The sequence below is a fragment of the Leptodactylus fuscus genome, chromosome 10 (genome assembly GCF_031893055.1).
Source record: "Leptodactylus fuscus isolate aLepFus1 chromosome 10, aLepFus1.hap2, whole genome shotgun sequence".
Taxonomy (NCBI): domain Eukaryota; kingdom Metazoa; phylum Chordata; class Amphibia; order Anura; family Leptodactylidae; genus Leptodactylus; species Leptodactylus fuscus.
Window position 1 is genome coordinate 45,638,007 of NC_134274.1, and position 19,443 is coordinate 45,657,449.

The following is a 19,443-nucleotide window of genomic DNA, read 5'->3' on the forward strand; positions in this document are numbered from 1 at the left end:
AGGATGGGTGCAAGAAAAACAAATGCATGGCTTACTGCAAGAACACAACTCCCTAAGGTTACCACGCAGTATCGGGAGTAGCTGGCTATATATGGAACTGCTTAAACATTTTCTGTTTGATTGAGATGTGCCATACCAATCAGGAATGAATATGAAAACTTACATTGTTGTTATCTCTCTTACTTTCTCTGCTACTATTTAACCCCCGTGGTCTGAAATAAAAGTGTGTCAGCATACATTCCTTAGCTGAGAGAGGAACGAATACCAACATATAGAGTGGTGTGACTTCTTTATCGCCTGGCGCTCAGCCTAATTAATTAGGAGAACGACCATTACCCCGGATTATTGGTCAATTAGTCATAAACACGGCTTTGTCCTTATCATAGCCACATTCTATTTGATTTGTTGGTACTTTTTAGTCGCCCTGTATAATATGTAGAAATTCCAAGGAGGGGGTGAAATCAGAGGTATAACTGAAAGCTCATGGATCCAATGCAAAATTTGTAATGGAGCCCCTTCCTTCTCTTTGGCAATTACAATAGTAGTCTTTAATGTGACAGGGGACCAATGGGTCTCCCTTAGGGTCCAGGGCCCAATATCAACTGCCACCACTGTACCCCCTATAGCTATCTTACTCCATTGAAACAGTTAAAGGGATTCTACCATTAAAATAAATATTTTTCTCGCTAACACATAGGAATAGCCTTAAGAAAGGCTGTTCTTCTCCTACCTTTAGATGTCTTCTCCGCGTTGCCGTTTGGTAGAAATGCTGGTTTTCGTCGGTATGCAAATGAGTTCTCTCACAGCACTGCGGGCTGTAAGTAAGCGGCCATTTTGTTGTGGGCATTCGCAATCAGTTCTGCCCGAGGCCTAGAAGTTTGAACGCCACCACCGGAGGAAGACGCATGAAGAGGCCGTTCCTGAAGAAGATGGAAGTGGCGCTCGCAGCATTGGGGGACGCCCCCAGTGATGTTTGAGTGCTGGAGCCCAGCCCCAGTGCTGTGAGAGAACTAATTTGCATACCGACGAAAACCGGCATTTCTACTGAACGGTGGCGCAGAGAAGACATCTAAAGGTAAGAGAAGAATAGCCTTTCTTAAGGCTATTCTTACGTGTTAGGGAGAAAACAAATTTGATTTTAATGGTAGAATCCCTTTAAAGGGATCCTATCATTGGATAACCTTTTTTTTTTATATATAACACATCGGAATAGCCTTAAGAAAGGCTATTATTCTCTTACCTTGTCTTCTCTGGGCCGCCGTTCACCCGAAATCCTGTTTTTTGTCGGTATACAAATGAGTTCTCTCATAGCACTGGGGGCGGACCCCAGCGCCCAAACAGCACTAGGGGCTTCCCCAGCGACGCCTCCATCTTCTTCAGCAACGTCCTCTTCACTCGTTTTCTTCCGGCTGGGTTTTCAATTTTCTATGCTGCTTACATTGTAAGCTGTGTAAGCGGACATTTTCTTGTGGCCCAGGCATGCGCAATCGTCTCTGTCCGAGGCCTAGATAATTGAAAACCCAGGATGGAAGAAGATGCGCATAGAGGCGGGTTCCTGAAGAAGATGGTGGTGTCGCTGGAGAGTTCTCTCACATCATTGGGGATGCCACCTGTGCTGTTTGAGCACTGGGGCCCGCCCCCCAGTGCTGCAAGAGAACTCATTTACATACCGAAGAAAACCCGGTTTTCTACAGAACGGCGGCGTGAAGAAGACATCTAAAGGTTGGAGATGAATATCCTTTCTTAAGGCTATTCCGACGTGTTATTGAGGAAAAAAAAAAAAGGTATCCAATGATAGGATCCTTTTAAGATCTTTTGCCAAACATGCATGGAATATGAAAGATGGGGCCACATGACCCTCTTCAGAAAATGCATAAGAGAATTGAAATCAAACACGAAGCAAATTGCTAAGTGGCAGGATGTTGGAAAATGGTTTGCCTTATGAATCACAAGATGATGCAAAGCTGCCTATACATCTGATATAGCAATGGGATGAAACTAAAGGGAAAGAGATACAGATTAGATATTAGGAAAAACTTTCTGACAGTGAGGGTAGTGAGAGAGTGGAATAGGCTGCCACGGGAGGTGGTGGGCGCTCCATCAATGGAAATCTTCAAGCGGAATCTGGATAAACATATAGCTGGGATGATTTAGGAAAACCTGCACTCGCAGGGGGTTGGACCCGATGGCCCTTGAGGTCCCTTCCAACTCTACCATAATAATAAAATAATAATAAAATGATATACTGTAATAGATTAATGAAGACTGTTTCCTTGACTTTGTGAAAAATGCAAAACCAGTGCTGCGTGCTAATACATATAACATACAACCGCTTAATATAAAATGTCAAGCAAGTCCACAACTTAGACTATATACACACACATGCCATTTTTATTTTAGCACCCCTTCATACCGCTATTATAATGTACTCAAGTAGTGCAATGTCTGGGGAATACAAGGTTAATGTAATATTTCTATGTTTCAGGAAGATGTTTCCGGTAGCTGTCAAGTAACTTACAACACGTCCAAGGATTTCATCAGCAAGACAAAAGATCTTATGAGCTGTATAAACTCAGAATTTGGCTACGATTCAGATTATAAGGTGAGACCATGTTATTTGTTCTACAAGCTTATTAAAAAAGTAATCCAAGATTAGAAAGGAAGTTTACCTATTTCCCCAACCACATTTAAAGTGTATCTCCAGTTATAAACATCTTTTCACAAATGTTAGTACATGTTAGTATATGAAAGTTTGTATTATATCTTATGACAGAAATATTATTTCTTCTCCACTTTTCAGATAGTGATACTTTTACACTCTTCTACTCTGTGCTTTTTTTTTTTTTTTAAACACTGCTAGATTTTAGATAAAAGGCTACCAGTGCACAGAATGAGGGAATTAATCAATTAGCCGGCCAGCTGTCTACTTTTCCACCCATCCCCTCTCTATAGAGCTCTGTATGTGAGGCTGAATATGGAGAGATACATTATGTAAACAAGCAGATTGAAGATAAGGAGCATGAAAACCGCTTAATAAGTGGAGAAATATATACCGTATTTTCCGGACTATAAGCCGCACATAAAAACCTACGATTTCCTCAGAAATCGTAAGTGCGGCTTATAGTCCGGTGCGGCTTATATATGGATGGAAGCGGCGGCAAAGACTGCGTGCCGCTTCCATACATACATAAAAGGCACCGTAAGGGTGCATTCACACTACCGAACGCCGGCGTGTATCACAGCCGTACACGCCGGCGTTACAGCAGGGCTGCCGGACACTTCCTATTCATTTCTATGGGAGCCGGCATGCGAGCGCTCCCTATAGAAATGAATGGAAAAAAGCAGTCCATTCATTTCTATGGGGAGCGCTCGCATGCCTGCTCCCATAGAAATGAATAGGAAGTGTCCGGCAGCCCTGCTGTCACGCTGAAACAGAGCGTGAAACTTACCCAGCGGTGCAGGGCGGGCGGGCGGGCATTCAGGCCTCCTCTGCCTCCGATGTTCCGTCCTTCTCCTCCGGCGCTCGCTGATAATGGCCTGGGCGCATGCGCAATATCATAATGCTTCTACTGCGCATGTGCCCTGGCCATTATCAGCTTGCGAGCGCCGGAGGAGGACGGAACATCGGAGGAAGAGGAGGCCTGAATGCCCGCCCACCCTGCACCGCTCAGTAAGTTTCACATTCTGTTTCAGGCTTTTATTTTAAAACGGGGGGGGGGGGGGGGTAGTTTAATCTAACGTTTACGGTTGGGCTCTATCAGCATGATTTTGCTGATAGAGCCCCTCCTCGCCTGCCGAGCGCTTCCAATAGAAGCGGCTGGCACGCGGGGGGGGGTTAAGCGGCCGCTGGCAAAGTCTGCCTGCCGCCGCTTTCAATAAGATATAATGCGCACCGGACTGCGGCTTATAGTCCGGTGCGCCTTATATATGAACCGAGACGGACTATAAGGCGCTCATGGGCAATGCGGCTTATAGTCCAGTGTGCCTTATAGTCCGTAAAATACGGTATCCTAATTAAAGGGATTCTATCATTAAAATCACATTTTTTTCTCGATCACACGTAGGAATAGGCTATTCTTCTCCTACCTTTAGATGTCTTCTCCACGCTGCCGTTCGGTAGAAATCCCGGTTTTTGTCTGTATGCAAATGAGTTCTCTTGCAGCACTGGGGGTGTCCCCAATGCTGCGAGAGAAATCTCCAGTGCCGCCTCCATCTTCTTCATGAACAGTCTCTCTGCGCATCTTCTTCTGGAGCTGGGCTCAAACTTCTATGCATGCGAAGTCAGCTCTGCCGTTGAGCAGAGCTGACTGCGCATGCCCACCTGGTGTAAGCAGCCATTTTCTTTTTTTTTGTTTTATGTAGATTGTGAGCCCCATATAGGGAACAAAATGTACATTTTTCTTTTCCTATCCGTATGTCTTTATAGAATGGGAGGAAATCCATGTAAACATGGGGAGAACATACAAACTCCTTGCAGATGTTGTTCCTGGCGGGATTCGAACCCAGGACCCCAGCACTGCAAGGTTGCAGTGCTAACCACGTTGCCCCCTAAGCGGCCATTTTCTTGTGGCCGCTTACCCAGTAAGCTGGGGTAAGCGACCACAAAAAATGGCCGTGCACATGTGCAGTCAGCTCTGCCCGAGTCCCGATGGCAGAGCCGACTACGCATGCATAGAAGTTTGAATGTCTGTGTGCATCTAGCCTCATTCACATGGCAGTGAATAATGGTCATGCGATGGCTGTTTTTTTAAATAGCTTTCACATGGCCATTACAGAGCCCCTTTAATTTCAGTGGGTCCATTCACATAGTTTTATCTATGTCCACTTTGACAGACAAAAATAGTGCATGTCAGTTTTTTGAAAACCTCCAATAAAGTCCATGTGAATATATGCACTGAATTCAAAATGGCCGTGTACTGGAAGTTGCAGAAACAACTTGCAAATAACTGTTTTTCACTGTCATGTGAATAAGCCCTAATTCTGATTCTGAACTACATCGGAGGTCTACAAAGAAGCAGTAAAAGCCTTTTATACCACTATGGGAACTTTATATTAACTTGTACAAAACAGCGTCTAACAGCATACACTTCTGTGCTTGAGCGCTTAGGGTGCGATAACATATTATGTTTCTATTTCTAACTATGTTTCTGCCACTAAAAAAGACACATGTGAACTTATCTTTAAATGGGTTGCCACATGATTACAACTTAATACCTATCCACAGGATAGATAACACTGAGTACCGGGATCCCAACATCCCCCATTTCATTCTCTACGGGATTGATGGATATCACCGAGTATAAGCACTTGATTATCTTCATGGTTCCTCCAGAGGTTGAATGAAGTGGCACTGTATATACATGACTGTTGCCCCCTAGAAACTGGACAAAGGACCCCCATTTGTAGGATCAGTGGGTATTTCAGTGATGGGACCCTCATCGATCAGCCACTTATCACCTGTGGACAAAAGCAAGGTTGTTCTTGTGGGATAACCCCTTTATTTCTCTGAATTGTATACCACCACCATATTCTGCAGCGCTTTACAGACATTTCCAGTTACGGTCCCATATAGGGCTTACAATTGTTCTTTATCAGTATGTCTTTGGAGTGTGGGAGGAATCCTACACAAACACGTGTAGAACATACAAAATCCTTGCAAAGGTGTCTTGACGTTTTAAAACTCTGGAAATGTATATGTAATAGACCTGATATTTTATAATCTGAAGACTGTTTGGCAAGACTTGATAAGTTTAGATTGAAGCTTACCAGTACCCTTTAACATGATAGTTGGTGGTCTCTTTCCAGTATTCCTATCACTTACTCACCTTTGGAACTGTCTGTGGTCTGGCTGGAAGGGTCAGGGCAAGCTAACAGGTGAAGTCCAAATCTTGCGTCAGCAGTTTCATAATTCTTACATTCTGGGCAGTCATCCAATATGTTCCTCTGGCTCGGCTATCTATTTTTTTTTTTTTTTACTTTTTATGAGAACATTCTCTGTTCATTAACTTTTAGAAACTGGTCGGGATCCAAGTAAACCACAGCTATCCGCTATGTTCTCTCATTTAGGCTCGGCTCACATGGGTCCAGATATCGGCTGTTTGTCAGATCAAACACTGCATGGGACAGGTCCCCGATCTCCCAGCAATGACATCATAGTCATCTATGAGGCCAGAAGTCTCTATTGTTCTGTACTGTAAGCATACTTTCAGTACAGGTCATTATGGACTAGTGTCCAGCTTTAGGACTGCTTGTCACCACAGTTGAAAATTTGGATTCTGTATGTGCAAGACAGGTGGCTCTCTCCATTAAACAGTACGAATTAGTCTATATGAGTATTTCTCTCTACATGTAATAATAATAATAATAATAATAATAATAATAAAATAATAAATAATAATATAAATATATATATAATATATAAAATTATATATATATATATATATATATATATATATATATATTATAAACATATAGATATTATAAATATATTTGTATACTGCATTTTCACTATTATTATATGTTTTAAATATTTCTAGTGTTCACATATAACTTGCAACTGAATATTAATTAATTATTATTATTATTTTCATCATACGGTATAAACAACACTTCTATTATTTGCAAACTACTATTCTTCTAAACTTGCCACATTGCGTAAAAGCAAGTAAATCTATTTAATAATTTATCACAATTGGAATTTACGTTTTACAGAAGGATAAACCACATAAAATATGAAAACAAATATACTGTAGTGGAACCCACATAAAAGTGTTTGAGGTAATATGTCCTAGAAATGCGATTCTAAAGAATTTGCTGAGGACAAACATTAGTGAACTGTTGGGGGCCTTGACTGGGGTCTGGCTACAAGCCTAGCTATACAAAGGACAACTGTAGAATGTAACTTGTACCTTCAAGAAAAATAAACCAGCACTTATGTCTGTTTGTTCTTCTTTTATCTCCTTTGCTTTCTTCTCACTGCATGGCTCATAGTATCTTAGTTATGTAAGACATATGTGGCTAATGTCTACCATATATACATCACAACATCCTACAAGAGTAAGGTTTTATGGACACAGCTGTAGTACGGAAGTATATTGCACATCTTCAGAATACAGATCCCATAAAATGATATGGCTCACTATATAAAGCAGGGCAAGACTGTATTATAATGTGGGAATAAAGGCGACAGATTCCCTCTAAAATAATACATTACGGACTCACATCTGAAGCAAAGCTAACCTAAGGAAATGTCTCTTTTTAAGGTACTGGGGGTGTCTTGGAATTCCACCTGCAGGGCCAATATGTCACTTATTGACTCCACAATCCAGAAAGTGTTTTCTGAAGAAAATCATAACTTGTCTGCAAGTTTGAGATCTCAGCTTGGTGTTCACATCACAGCTAGGTAAGTCAAGGTCAATACCAAAAATATATATAAATTTATATATAAGTTGGGACATAAGGACTCCAAAAAATGCAATTGTGAGTAAGTACCTATTGTGGAAGGCTTTTACAATTTTTTTTACAATTAAGTTTATATATTTTTTTTGTTTTTTAACTGAACCAGAAGGATAGGATAGGCTATTAAAGGGGTTGACCCATCTCAAGGATCCTATCTATACTGCTAGCTTATGTGGATTTAAGATTTTTCCTAAATATATTGCTTCAGCAAAACTGCTTTGTTAGGCTGCTATCTTAGATTATTCACTTCATTGTTTACACTGTGTTTCCATAACCACAGACCTGGGGATGATGTTATCTCTCCACCCAGGACAAGTGACATAGCTCACTGCTCTCAGGAAGGGAGGGGGCTGAGTGCTCGGAGCAAGCTTGTATTTCTGAGCTGTTATCTCCGGCTCTTTCGGTTATTAGTCTAATTGATTTTTGCTGATAAGGGCTGAGACAGGGAGTCTGTTACCTCTGTATGTAAACACAGACCTAAAACTGAGTTTATTGCAAGCTGACTCTTGGTCCTGTGGCATGTAAATTTGGGATTCTCATCACCAATCAAATCCAGCTCTGCTACATCAGCTTCATATTGTGCATCTTCCAGTGATACTGTGCTAATTTATTTACAACCATCCCTCATTACTGACTACAAACATGTACTGCTATTAAGAGAGATAGCAGAGCAAGTGAACCCCACCCACCAATTTACTGAGGAAACCAGGAAGTGAACAGAGCAGACAGCCTGCAAGTTGGTGAACAAGTGAGTCAGGAATACCCATTTAATATTAGAAACTGGATAATCCCTTTAATAGAGACAACCACTTACCACACACCATTTGTTACAGTAGTACCTACTTATATTACAGAAGGGCTTCTAGGCCCCTTAGGCAACCCCCACCATTCATTCATCTTATAAAATATATGAGTAGGATACTAGTCTACATACAACAAATGTCTGTTTTAATTTACCTGTAAACCTTTCTCTCTACACAATATTATTATATTTCTTACTAGACAGCAGCTGGAGTTCATATCCTCCCAGCCCGGCTCTCCAGAAATTCAGGGAGAAAGTATCGACACGGTACTTGGGCAACTGCAAGAGAAATTCCACAAGGTAGAACTTCTGAGCCATCCCCGCTACAGGCCTGCAGCAAATCACACCCTGGTAAGATAGTAGTGTGCAATGAGTCCAAATGAATTTCATTGTAGATTTGCAGTGTATGCTGGGAAATCTGTGTAAGTGAAGTGCAGAGAATACTTATCACATTGTACCTCCGTCCTATTTACGGGCCGCATATTACAGAGCAGCAATGATTTAATCCAGCATGGGAAAAATTTACTACAATTTATTTAAATCACCTTCTATGCTTAGGAGTCATGTGGGCAGTCCTATTAGTGATTGACAGCATGCACACTCATACTGGTAGTCACTGAGTACCACCCCCATGACTACTAAGCACAGAAAGAGCAGACAAGTACATGAATGAATGACAAGTTACATTGGACCTTCCCACATCAAGCTTATAAAAATTCTACTCTAAGGATGCTTTCACACGGAGGAAGTTGGTGCTGATTCTGGCGCAGACCCTGCGTTAGAATCAGTGCTGAAAACAAAGTATCCCATTGATTTCAATGCGTTCCACGCAGAAAACGGAACCCATTGAAGTCAGTAAGTTTTAGAGCAGAAACATTTATAGGGTGCTTTCACACAGAGGAAGTTGGCGTTGATTCCGGCGCGGACCCCATGTAAACGAAGTATCCCATTGACTTCAATGGGTTCCGTTTTCTGCGCACCCTATAAATGTTTCTGCTCTAAAACTCGCTGCCTTCAGATCAGACACCATGCTCATCTTCACAGGTTTACTAATATACTATGGCATTGCATTATTTATGACCCTCCAAATATTATTTTACTGGTCAAATCAATTCTACAAACCAAAGGATTGCATCCGATCTTTTCCGATCCCGATCACTCAACCCTATTCATGGTATAGGGTTGAGCCGATCTTGAGATAACCTCTGAGTTCGATCCCGATGGAAAAGATCGGGATCGATCGTGAAATTTACTCGATCGCCGATCGGAATCCGATCTTTTCCGATCCCGATTACTCAACCCTATACCAAACCTGTTCAGTTCCTCTTTACGTGCCATCAAGGAAGCATTACTCCCTATAGAATTCCTGTTGTCTTCACATCCTGCTGGAATATGTTGGTGCTATATCAGAGATGACTAATAAACTGCATATACCTAGTCCCTAGATATCTGTGTATTACAGCTGCTCCAACTTTCTGTAAGTTTAAGCATTCTGGCGATGCAGTACTGCTGCAGTGTTCACTTTTGCGGAGTCGGTAATAATCTGCATTGAGTCTCATTAGAAGTGATAGATGATATTTTTAATATGAATGCTTGAGAATAAATATGTTTTAAATCTCTGCGGTTTGACATGACACAATCTGTAAATCCCAGTAAGCAAAATTACAAACTCGCTAACAATTGTAAAAGACATTAATAAAATATGGAGCATGAAGATTTCAGAATTGACTTCACAATTAGGATGAAAATTAGAATTATAATGTGATCCGTTCTGCCTACAGAACAGGGAGGGGTTAATAACTATTTGGCACCCCTGTCGTCTATTCAGCAATAAGCTTCTCAGTTTATTCTGCACCTTATGTATGGCCTTGAATGGAGCAGAAATCTACATTATGGAAGTTATAATCCACGTCATGGATGTAGATGGAGCATCTGCCCTTGCCTGTTTTGTCGGAACAGATTTGATATACCTTGTAACTTAATGATTGAGATACCTGCCCTTGTTATGGCTGGAGTCCAGTGGGTCATGCTACTCATTGACTGACAGCTATCTTTGTAGCAGTAGGAGTCTCTTAGTAGTCTCAATGACACCGGACTCCTAGGAAAAAACAGTTACTCTTTTCCCAAAGAAAAACCCAAAAACAATCTTCTCAGCTCATACTGCTCTACAAAGTAGAAACTATATAATTTTTATAGTGACAGGTTCCTTTAAACACAAAAGATCTTAAACATGAACCTTAGGCTATGTTCACATCTGGGTCTTTAACTCCATTATTGCAGATTCCTTCAAAAAACCACAGAAAAAAATTGCTCAGCAATCTGAAATATTTCTTCAGGCAATATGAAGGGCATCATAACCAAAACCTGACAGCAGTGGTGAACCTAGCCTCTCCGCTGCCATGATCACTTCTCCCAGCTGTAACTTGACTCTGTAAGGCAACATAGACATCTTTGACACCTCCCCATGCACCCAACCCCTATATACTGTAATATATATATATATATATATATATATATATATATATATATATATATATATTATATATATGTCCCACAGCAGCCCCTGCAGCCTATATTATGCTCCACAGTGGCACAATACACAATAGACTGTGGGACATAATAGAGGTTGCAGGGGGCCGCTGTGGGGCATAACAGAAGTTGCAGGGGCCACAGTGGACCCTGCAACCTCTATTATGCCCCACAGTTGCCCACCCAACTATTACGAGTATAATAATCGGAGACCCAGGGGAGATGAGGGAACATAATAAACCATTTTACTCACCTCTCCGGGATCCGATGTTACTCCTAGCTGGCTTTGGGCCAGTATGGTAATGTCCCAGACCACATGATGTGTGGGACATTACCATACAGTCCCAAAGCCTGTGCTAGCAGTAACAGTAAACACTACAGGCCCAAAGCTTTCTAGGATTAACATCGGATCCAGTAGAGGTGAGTAACATGTTCCCTCATCTCCCCTGGGGTTCCGATTATTATTCTCGGTGGTCCGAGTATAATAACAGCGGTAGTGGGATCACGGCCTGGGCCCAGGCCTGTTCACTGCTGCCCTCCGCAGCCTATAGTAGAAGATACTCCAGCAGGTAGCGGCATATAAAATAAAATAAAAAAGTTTTTAACTTACCGACCTCGCTGCTGCTCCCGCCACTTCCTTCTCCTGTCATCCAGAAAAAGATGTCTGGCACTCAGGTTATTTTCAGAGTGGCCCTCTCCTGTGATAGTTTAAAAAAAAGAAAATTAAATTGCCACAGCACCCCCCAAAGGGCCGCTGCCTCACCTCGTCTAATTAGAGGTGCGGTCCTGCCTGACTGACTTCAATGTACTCATTAAGGGTTTGCTGCTAATGTCCATGATGAAATACATCCTATGTACCAGGTAGGAACTGCCATAGATTGACCATTCATATGGTAGTGTGCACGGGGCTTAGAATGGAAGTGTGCAATCTGGGTTTTTCCCAGATAGCACACTGACCTATTCATTTATATGGGCCTGTACACATGACTGTGGTCACTTGTGTGGGCCAACAGTCCGGGCCACAAAATATGGAACAGGTCCTATTCCTATCCAATTTTGCAGCCCTGCTTCCTTGGCTTCTATTCATTGAATGAAAGGGGCAGTGGAAGTACGACCAGTGCATGGATGGCAAACGGAGGACATCCATGCGTCCCCTATGTGCCACCAATACTATTCAGTCGTGGCACACAAATTCCTTCCCGACTCCAATCTGGCAGTCAGTATAAAACCCTGGATCAACGTATCCTTAAAATCTAGAATCCATAACCCGTAATATTGTTCTCTTCTGTACAAATGAAGCTGTTAAACAATTATGGATTTTCGTCTCTGCGCCTTGAGAAGTATTTGCGGTTTTCTCCTTTAACTTTTGGTTCTTTTATTGCCTTTTCTCATTATCCTTCTATTAACTTATTCTAAGGACTTGGAGGGACATAGCAGAGACTTCGCTGTCAGGTGGTTGACCTCAATATCTCACAAGAAGGTCATCTGTTTCTGGGTAATTGAAGGTTAGGCAGCTCCTCTCAAGGCTGGTGAAGCATTAAGTCCAAAGAGATAGCCACTTCTAGGACAAACTAAAATCCAGAGATTGTTGATCTTCATCCAGCGCTTGACATTTACAGCTGGCAAATTGGCTCCTGACTATAATGTACTGAGAGATTTCAGATGATTTGCTGTAAAGATTCTGTCCTTTTTCTTCATGGCCACATCTCATCAAGGATTGATCATCTGCTTATAATGGCGTCTGTATGGGCAGACACATCTCATTACATATTAGTTTCCAATCAGCCTCTTTACATATAAATAGATGTTTAGGAACACGTGAAATTACATTAAAAGATATGCTGTCTATGTGCTGATTCATCATGCTGTGATACTAAATTCTGTATATTTTCTGTAATAGAAAATGCAGTGTAAGCTGGAGGCAGAATATTGCAGAGCAGGAGAAGCAGAGTAGATTCATATATAGTTTTCAAGTTTCAATATAACTTGATATTTTATTCAATTATATCGGTTATTCTTTCTCTGTAGACTAAAATCATGTCGCCATGTGGGTGGTCCTACAGTGACTGACCGCTACCTCTGTGTGTACAGTCATACAAAGATGGCTACTAGATGACTTACATTGGGTCAAAATTATACTTCAACATTTTTACACAATTTGGCACATTTACGCAACAACCCCTATACCCTCAAAACCAAGTCCCTTTTTGCGTGAAGTTATACCCTGTTTTAGAATGAGTTGGAAAAATATGTCTAGAAAGAGAAAAATGCAGATTTTACACCAAGGTTGTGTTGCAACCACAACAGCAAGTCTAACCCATAGTTGCAATGCTTCATGTGTAATGAGTAGGGTTGAGCGATCGGGATCGGAAAAGATCAGATTCCGATTGGCAATCAAGTAAATTTCAAGATCGCAATCGGAATTCCGATCCTGATCTTTTCTGGCGGGATCGAGGTTGGAGGTTATCTCAAGATCGGCTCAATCCTATTCATGTATATATCATTCATAGGGTTGAGCGAGCGGGAAAGATCGGATCCCGATCGGCGATCGAGCAAATTTCACGATCGTGATCGGCTGGAAAATGATCGGAAATCGAATTTTGAAATCGATCTTGAAATCTCTAGATCAGCTCAACCCTAGTAATGAAATATATCAAAATGTATACCTATGAAGGATTCATGATATAAGTCATGTGTTAGGAACAAACAACTCTGTAAGGTCTAGGGAGACTAGAATTCACAAGCACTGAGACAAAAACAGTCCTGCGTGTGCTACGCTTCCCAAACCGGAGCGGAACCAGGCCCCGGAGTTCTTCACCAGAGCTCCTGATGGTGGAGTTGGACTTGCTAACAGTCCAAGGCCAAAATCCACAACTGCCCAGAGAGCAACACACACCCAGCGAACCTCAAGGAAGAGGACCCAGAAGTACCCAGACACTAACCTTAGAGTGAAGTCCAGAAGAGCAGGAAGGTTCAGGATGGCAGGAGTGTAGTAAGGTAATCCAAGGAAGACAAGCAGAAGCCAAGGAATTCGTAGTCAGGCGAGCTGAGTCGTCAACTGGAGGTCATAAGGAAGCAGAGGGAAGAGGCAGAAGCAAAGTCAGGAGAGCCGGGTCATACACTGGAGGTCAGCGGAGTAGCCAAATCAGGATCCAAAAAGGGAGGTCAGGAGAAAGCTAAAGGCGATACATGGGAGGTTAGGAAAGTGCCAAATCGGGATCACAGAGAGAAGGTCTGCAGAGCAAGCCGTGTCCTAGACAAGCAGAAAGTACAGGTATAGCAGGACAGGAGACAGGCAGGGAGGTATCGTTAGGGAGCTGATGCCAGCGGCATTTCCCTGACCCCGGAAGTGCTGGCTCTGGCGCTAGGGGAAAACTGGAACCTCCGCAAACTCCAACGGAGGCTTCCGGCCTACCCTGCGCCGGAACCAGCAGCCATCCCGGCGCTTCACACGGAGCAGGTTGGGAGCCTCCACGCAGCACAACGAGGGCCAAGGCCCCTCCTAACACCATGGTGTAGGCATGCATTGCCCATAGGCTCCAATGTGCTATAGGAGATAACAATCATTTATTGTTGAAACCCATTTTCATTTGCAAAGACTAAAATCAGAAATCTTAAAGGGAGTTTCCAGTCTAAAAATATTGACCTATCTTTAGGTCGTCAATATCAGATTAATGGAGGGTCTAACAAATGGCGCCCTCACCAATCAACTCCTTTCAGCAACCTTCAGTACCAGAACTATACCATGACTATATTGCGGCCATGCCGGGTTACTGTATCTTAGCCCCCATTCAATTTTTTTTAGCCTTTAAAATATCCGCCTTAACAAAGTAGTCGCATTGATAGTCGGACTTTTTGTCCTTTGTGGAATAAGTAATAGACCATTGTGTTCTTCTTTTATATTGGTTTTAATGAAGCTCTGTTGGTTGCTTTATGTCTATTACAATACCTCCATCTGAATGTCTATGTTATGTTTTTAGCTCAACGAATACCTCGAGATCTCAAAGAAAAAAACAAAAAAACCTGCTTTTTCCAAGATTTCAACAGTCCGATACTTTAGAAATGCTGTTAATACATTACGATCTGCTAAGAAGCAGCAGGTACTACAGATCTTTAAAACGGCTTCATCTGATCTAGTGTAAGTTACTTTTTTTTCACTGTTAAAATTACTATATCCCGAGGCTGTAAAATGCAGACAGTATTTCAGTTCCTCTTCTTAAAGGGATTCTACCATTAAAACACTTTTTTTTATCTGGTTGACACCTAGGAATAGCCTTAAGAAAGGCTATTCTTCTCCTACCTTTAGATGTCTTCTCTGAGCTGCTGTTCCGTAGAAATCCCGGTTTCTGCTGGTATTCAAATGAGTTCTCTCGCAGCACTGGGGGTGTCCCCAATGCTGAGAGAGAACTCTCCAGCGACACCTCCATCTTCTTCAGGAACGTCCTCTTAATGTCACAATACCCTTTCTATTTTCTAGAGACCAATGGCTGGGAACAGTGAGTCTAGCAATAGTAATACACAAATTGACTTACAGTCTGTTTTGTGGAAGGCAGGGAGGCTTGGCCGGATGCAGCGGTCCTATACTCAGCAGGAGGGCTTGCTGGGGGCTGTAGTTCCACGGCTCCTTTGGACCGGGTGGGTAGCAAAGTCCTTGTAGCAGGAGGGCTTGCTGGGATCAGTAGTTCCACGGCTCCTTTGGACCAGGTGGATAGCAAAATCTTAGTAGCAGGAGGACTTGCTGGGGTCAGTAGTTCCACGGCTCCTGTGGACCGGGTGGATAGCAAGTCTTAGGTAGCAGGAGGACTTGCTGGGGGTAGTGGTTCCAGGTAGCAACCAACTTGCAGGTAATTAACCAACTTGGAACAGTCAGTTTGAGCTTGAGGACCTTGCAGAAGACAGGCTTCTGAAAACAATACTCAGGCAACTGGGTAATCAGAACACACATGCTAAATAATGAAGAATCAGGAAAATCAGGGTAAGTCATAGGCAGGAAACACAAAAAACTCCATCTTGACTGATGGCAAAAAATAGTTCAACAAAACAAGATCCTGACACTTAATGCTTCTTCTTCCAGGGTTGGCGGTGAAACTTGTAGGCTCTGCCCAAGGCCCGAGGCCTACAAGTTTCACTGCCTGTGCCGGAAGAAGAATCGTGAAGAGGATGTTTCTGAAGAAGATGGAGGCATCACTGGAGAGTTCACTCGCAGCATTGGGGATGCCCCCAGTGCTGTTTGAGTGCTGGGTCCCGCCCCCCTTGCTGCGAGAGAACTCATTTACATACTGGTGAAAACTGGGATTTCTATGGAACGGCGACGCGGAGAAGACATCTAAAGGTAGGAGAAGAATAGCCTTTCTTAAGGCTATTCCTATGTGTCAACCAGAAAAAAAAGTGTTTTAATGGTACAATCCCTTTAAAGAGGTTTTTTGGCCCCAACAGCCTATTTATACCTAGGACTTATCTAAAGGTTAGGACATCAGTATCTAATAGATGGTGGTCCAATACCCAGACCCAGCACCGGTGCAGATCTGCTGCAACCCAACACCACTGCTATAGATTAGACAGGGATAAAGCTGCTTTTAGCCCCCTCCACAGCCGTGGATATGCCAGCACTATAAAAAATCCTGACATGTTGCAGCCATGGTACAGTTTTGACCACAGTTGTATTATCTGATCTTCAGCGTTAATACGTATTCTTTCGCAGGCCCTTCTTCATCGATGCTGCAGTAGCAGCCCAATCTCCTGCCACATTAGCAGCCCTATCCGAGTTCTTAGATTTTACTAAGAAGAAACAGGCTGACTTACATGAAAAGTTTCTGTATTCTGCAGCCTTTACGCCACATCCTACAGTTGATCTTCTTAACCTCGTGCTGGTAAGGCTACAGTTTAGTGTTTTAAACCCAACTTGGTTTTTTTTTCACACAAAGAAATGTATAGGAATCGACACAATAAGAGAAATGACCCTATTTACTTGAATCAAAGAGGAGAACGTGTCTGTTTTTTCACCCTTCATGTCCTTGCCTTCATTGATTTTAGGCAGCAATCAATTGTAATATGAAAGCAAAAAACACATTGTATTAACATTGCTGTCAACTGAATAGTAGATGGTAACAGGCGAGGACATGTACATCAGCAGATCATGCAGCTGCTATGGGACCATTGAAGACAGGTACCATTCCCTTTAAATCTGGGTTTAAAACTCAGGATCCTATAAAAAAAATTTTTTACTACTAAAAGGGGTTGTTAAATTTACTTTCTATATTGAAAAGTTACTTTGTGTATCAATTCCTCATAGTTTTCTAGATATCTGATAGTCATATATTCTGCTTATATCCAGTGGTTAAAAATCAGACCATGGTCATATGATATACAGTCCATGGTCATGTGATATACAGTCCATGGTCATTTGATATACAGTACATTCCAAGGTCATCTAATATACTCAATAAAGCAATTGTGATTCACCCTACTTTGGAATTGTGGCTTTGATGCGTGGGCCCCCTGGTGTTATATCAGTGTTTTACGCTGCCCTCTGCTTGTTTGCTGTACGACCTAGTCATCATTGCGGTCGTAAAACCCGGAGTTTGGCGACCAAGGTCTAAAGACCATTAATACTCCATCCCTGTGGGTTAAACGCCAAAGTGGGATATGGAATGCCTGAGGATCTTATCAGGACCCACCATAAAGTGTAATCCTACCAGTGGTTTCTGTATCGGGAAGCGCATCTCCTGTGGGTATACCCTCAACACTGTGCCATGGTCATGTGATATACAGTTCATGGTCATGTGATATACATTCCAAGGTCATGTGATATACAGTAGGTGCACTACTCTTTATAGTCACAGCACAGTAATCAGATATTTGTGTATGATATTGAGCTGTGCACCTGTGTATCCATCACATGACCATGGACTGTATATCCCATAACCATGGACTGTATATCATTATAACTTTTCATTTTACAAGCAAAAAGGTTTATTTGCTGAAACTACACAACCCCTTTAACTTTCTGATGCCTCTGTTGCTGCCAAGATATCACCATTTTGGCAATATGCAAATGAGCCCCGGAGCAATGAGAGTGTTACCACTTACCGTTTTGAGCAATGGTAACACTTTCATTGCTCCAAAGAGCTCATTTGACAGAAAGGTCAGCAATGGATTCACAATTGAAAAACATTGTTTAATTCAAGTGACACTAACCTATCTGCAAGGCTGGGTTGAAATGTTGGGTTCTGGTTCACTTTGTGACTGCAAGATCAATTTTGCAATGGATTTGGAAATTGGAAATTTTCTTTCTTTTTCCATTTAACATTCACTGAACCCTTTAAAAGACAGCAGATTATGCATACACTGTATTCCTATTGTCCATATATCCATAATGCCCATAACAAGGAGCTGAAAGCTGCATATCTGTGTTGCCAAACTGTAGCCTGAATTTATTGATTTCTATTGTTTAGTAAATTAATGGAACATGTTTTCACACATGGATTATTACAGCTTTTTAATAATGCATTTTTTTCACTTGTCAGAGAAAACTGAAAGGAAGGGTTCCTAATCCTGATATAATGGAGACTGGAATTATTATAACTGGAGCAATTGTCGGCAAATTGTGTAGAATGGATCTCTGTGAAGACCAGGTTGGCTTTAGTATCACAAGTTACTATGTATTTATTAATCTCGTTGTTTTGGGGAATATTTTATTGACACAACCCCTTCTACATTGTATATAACTACTGCATAGAGACATGTATCATCTGTAACGATAAGTGGGTTGTAGACTTACTATACCACCAAAGTGGTTTGGCTTAGAGTCACTCCGAAGGGCACTAGTCTTTGTCCTTTAATCTCCATAAGGGTACCAGGATTTTGCCGCTACCACAATGTTACTAGACCTTGAAGTGGTCCCCATGTTGGTGACAGCTGACCAGGAAGGGTAAGGAATATGACGCCGTATCCCAAGGGGTCAGGCAAAAGCAGAGTGTGACTACAGGCTGAGGTTAGGGCTGATAGCAGGTGTGCAATAGTCAGGAACAGGCCAAGGTCAGACATAAATATCCAGCAGAATCTAAACAGTAGGTAAACACAAAGTCAACTAACAAGCCTGTGCCTGCTGGGAGAAATAGCACATGCTGGGATGTTTCGTTTGCAAACTCAATCCCCGCCCCTTCCCCCTGCATCATGGGAAATGTAGTTAGTTCACAGATTCACTGCATGTAAATGACAGTGATACAAGGAGTCTCAAGTAAAATAAAGCCAAGAAAAGGGTGCACAAGTGGACCGTGAGGATTTAGCACTGCTATGGATGTATTTGCAGATCATTTTTGCAAGCTGGATAGCCCCTTTATGCTAATTGAAGTGATTTATGTATCTTGTTTCATTTGTCAGATACTGTCAGATACTGCTATATAGGCCACCTCAGTGTTTGCAGTATGTTACCAAGGTTTCAGACCACCTCTGCTGTCTATTATCAGTGGCCAGGCTAGTGACATCAGTCCCTGTTCCCAGCCACCTCTCTTCTCTTCAGTTTGACAAGCTGGTTCCGGTTATTGGTCCGGAAACTGAGGCAACCTCCCCCTCAGGTTCCAGACCAAAAAACTCAGTCTGAACTTACCCTTAGATGGAAAAACCCTTTTAAGGAGGCAGATTTCAAGTCTGTA

General features: G+C 42.2%; 1 protein-coding gene across 1 annotated transcript in view; it reads left to right on the forward strand.

The window, feature by feature from the left end:
• The window catches only part of LOC142183546 (microsomal triglyceride transfer protein large subunit-like), a 62,079-nt gene that overhangs the window by 18,264 nt on the left and 24,372 nt on the right, over window positions 1-19,443 (forward strand). The window contains exons 4-9 of the mRNA XM_075258669.1: window positions 2,486-2,602; window positions 7,263-7,402; window positions 8,461-8,611; window positions 14,770-14,927; window positions 16,491-16,659; window positions 18,316-18,423. Of these exons, the coding sequence (XP_075114770.1) occupies window positions 2,486-2,602; window positions 7,263-7,402; window positions 8,461-8,611; window positions 14,770-14,927; window positions 16,491-16,659; window positions 18,316-18,423 (843 nt within the window). The remainder of the gene's footprint in view (window positions 1-2,485; window positions 2,603-7,262; window positions 7,403-8,460; window positions 8,612-14,769; window positions 14,928-16,490; window positions 16,660-18,315; window positions 18,424-19,443) is intronic.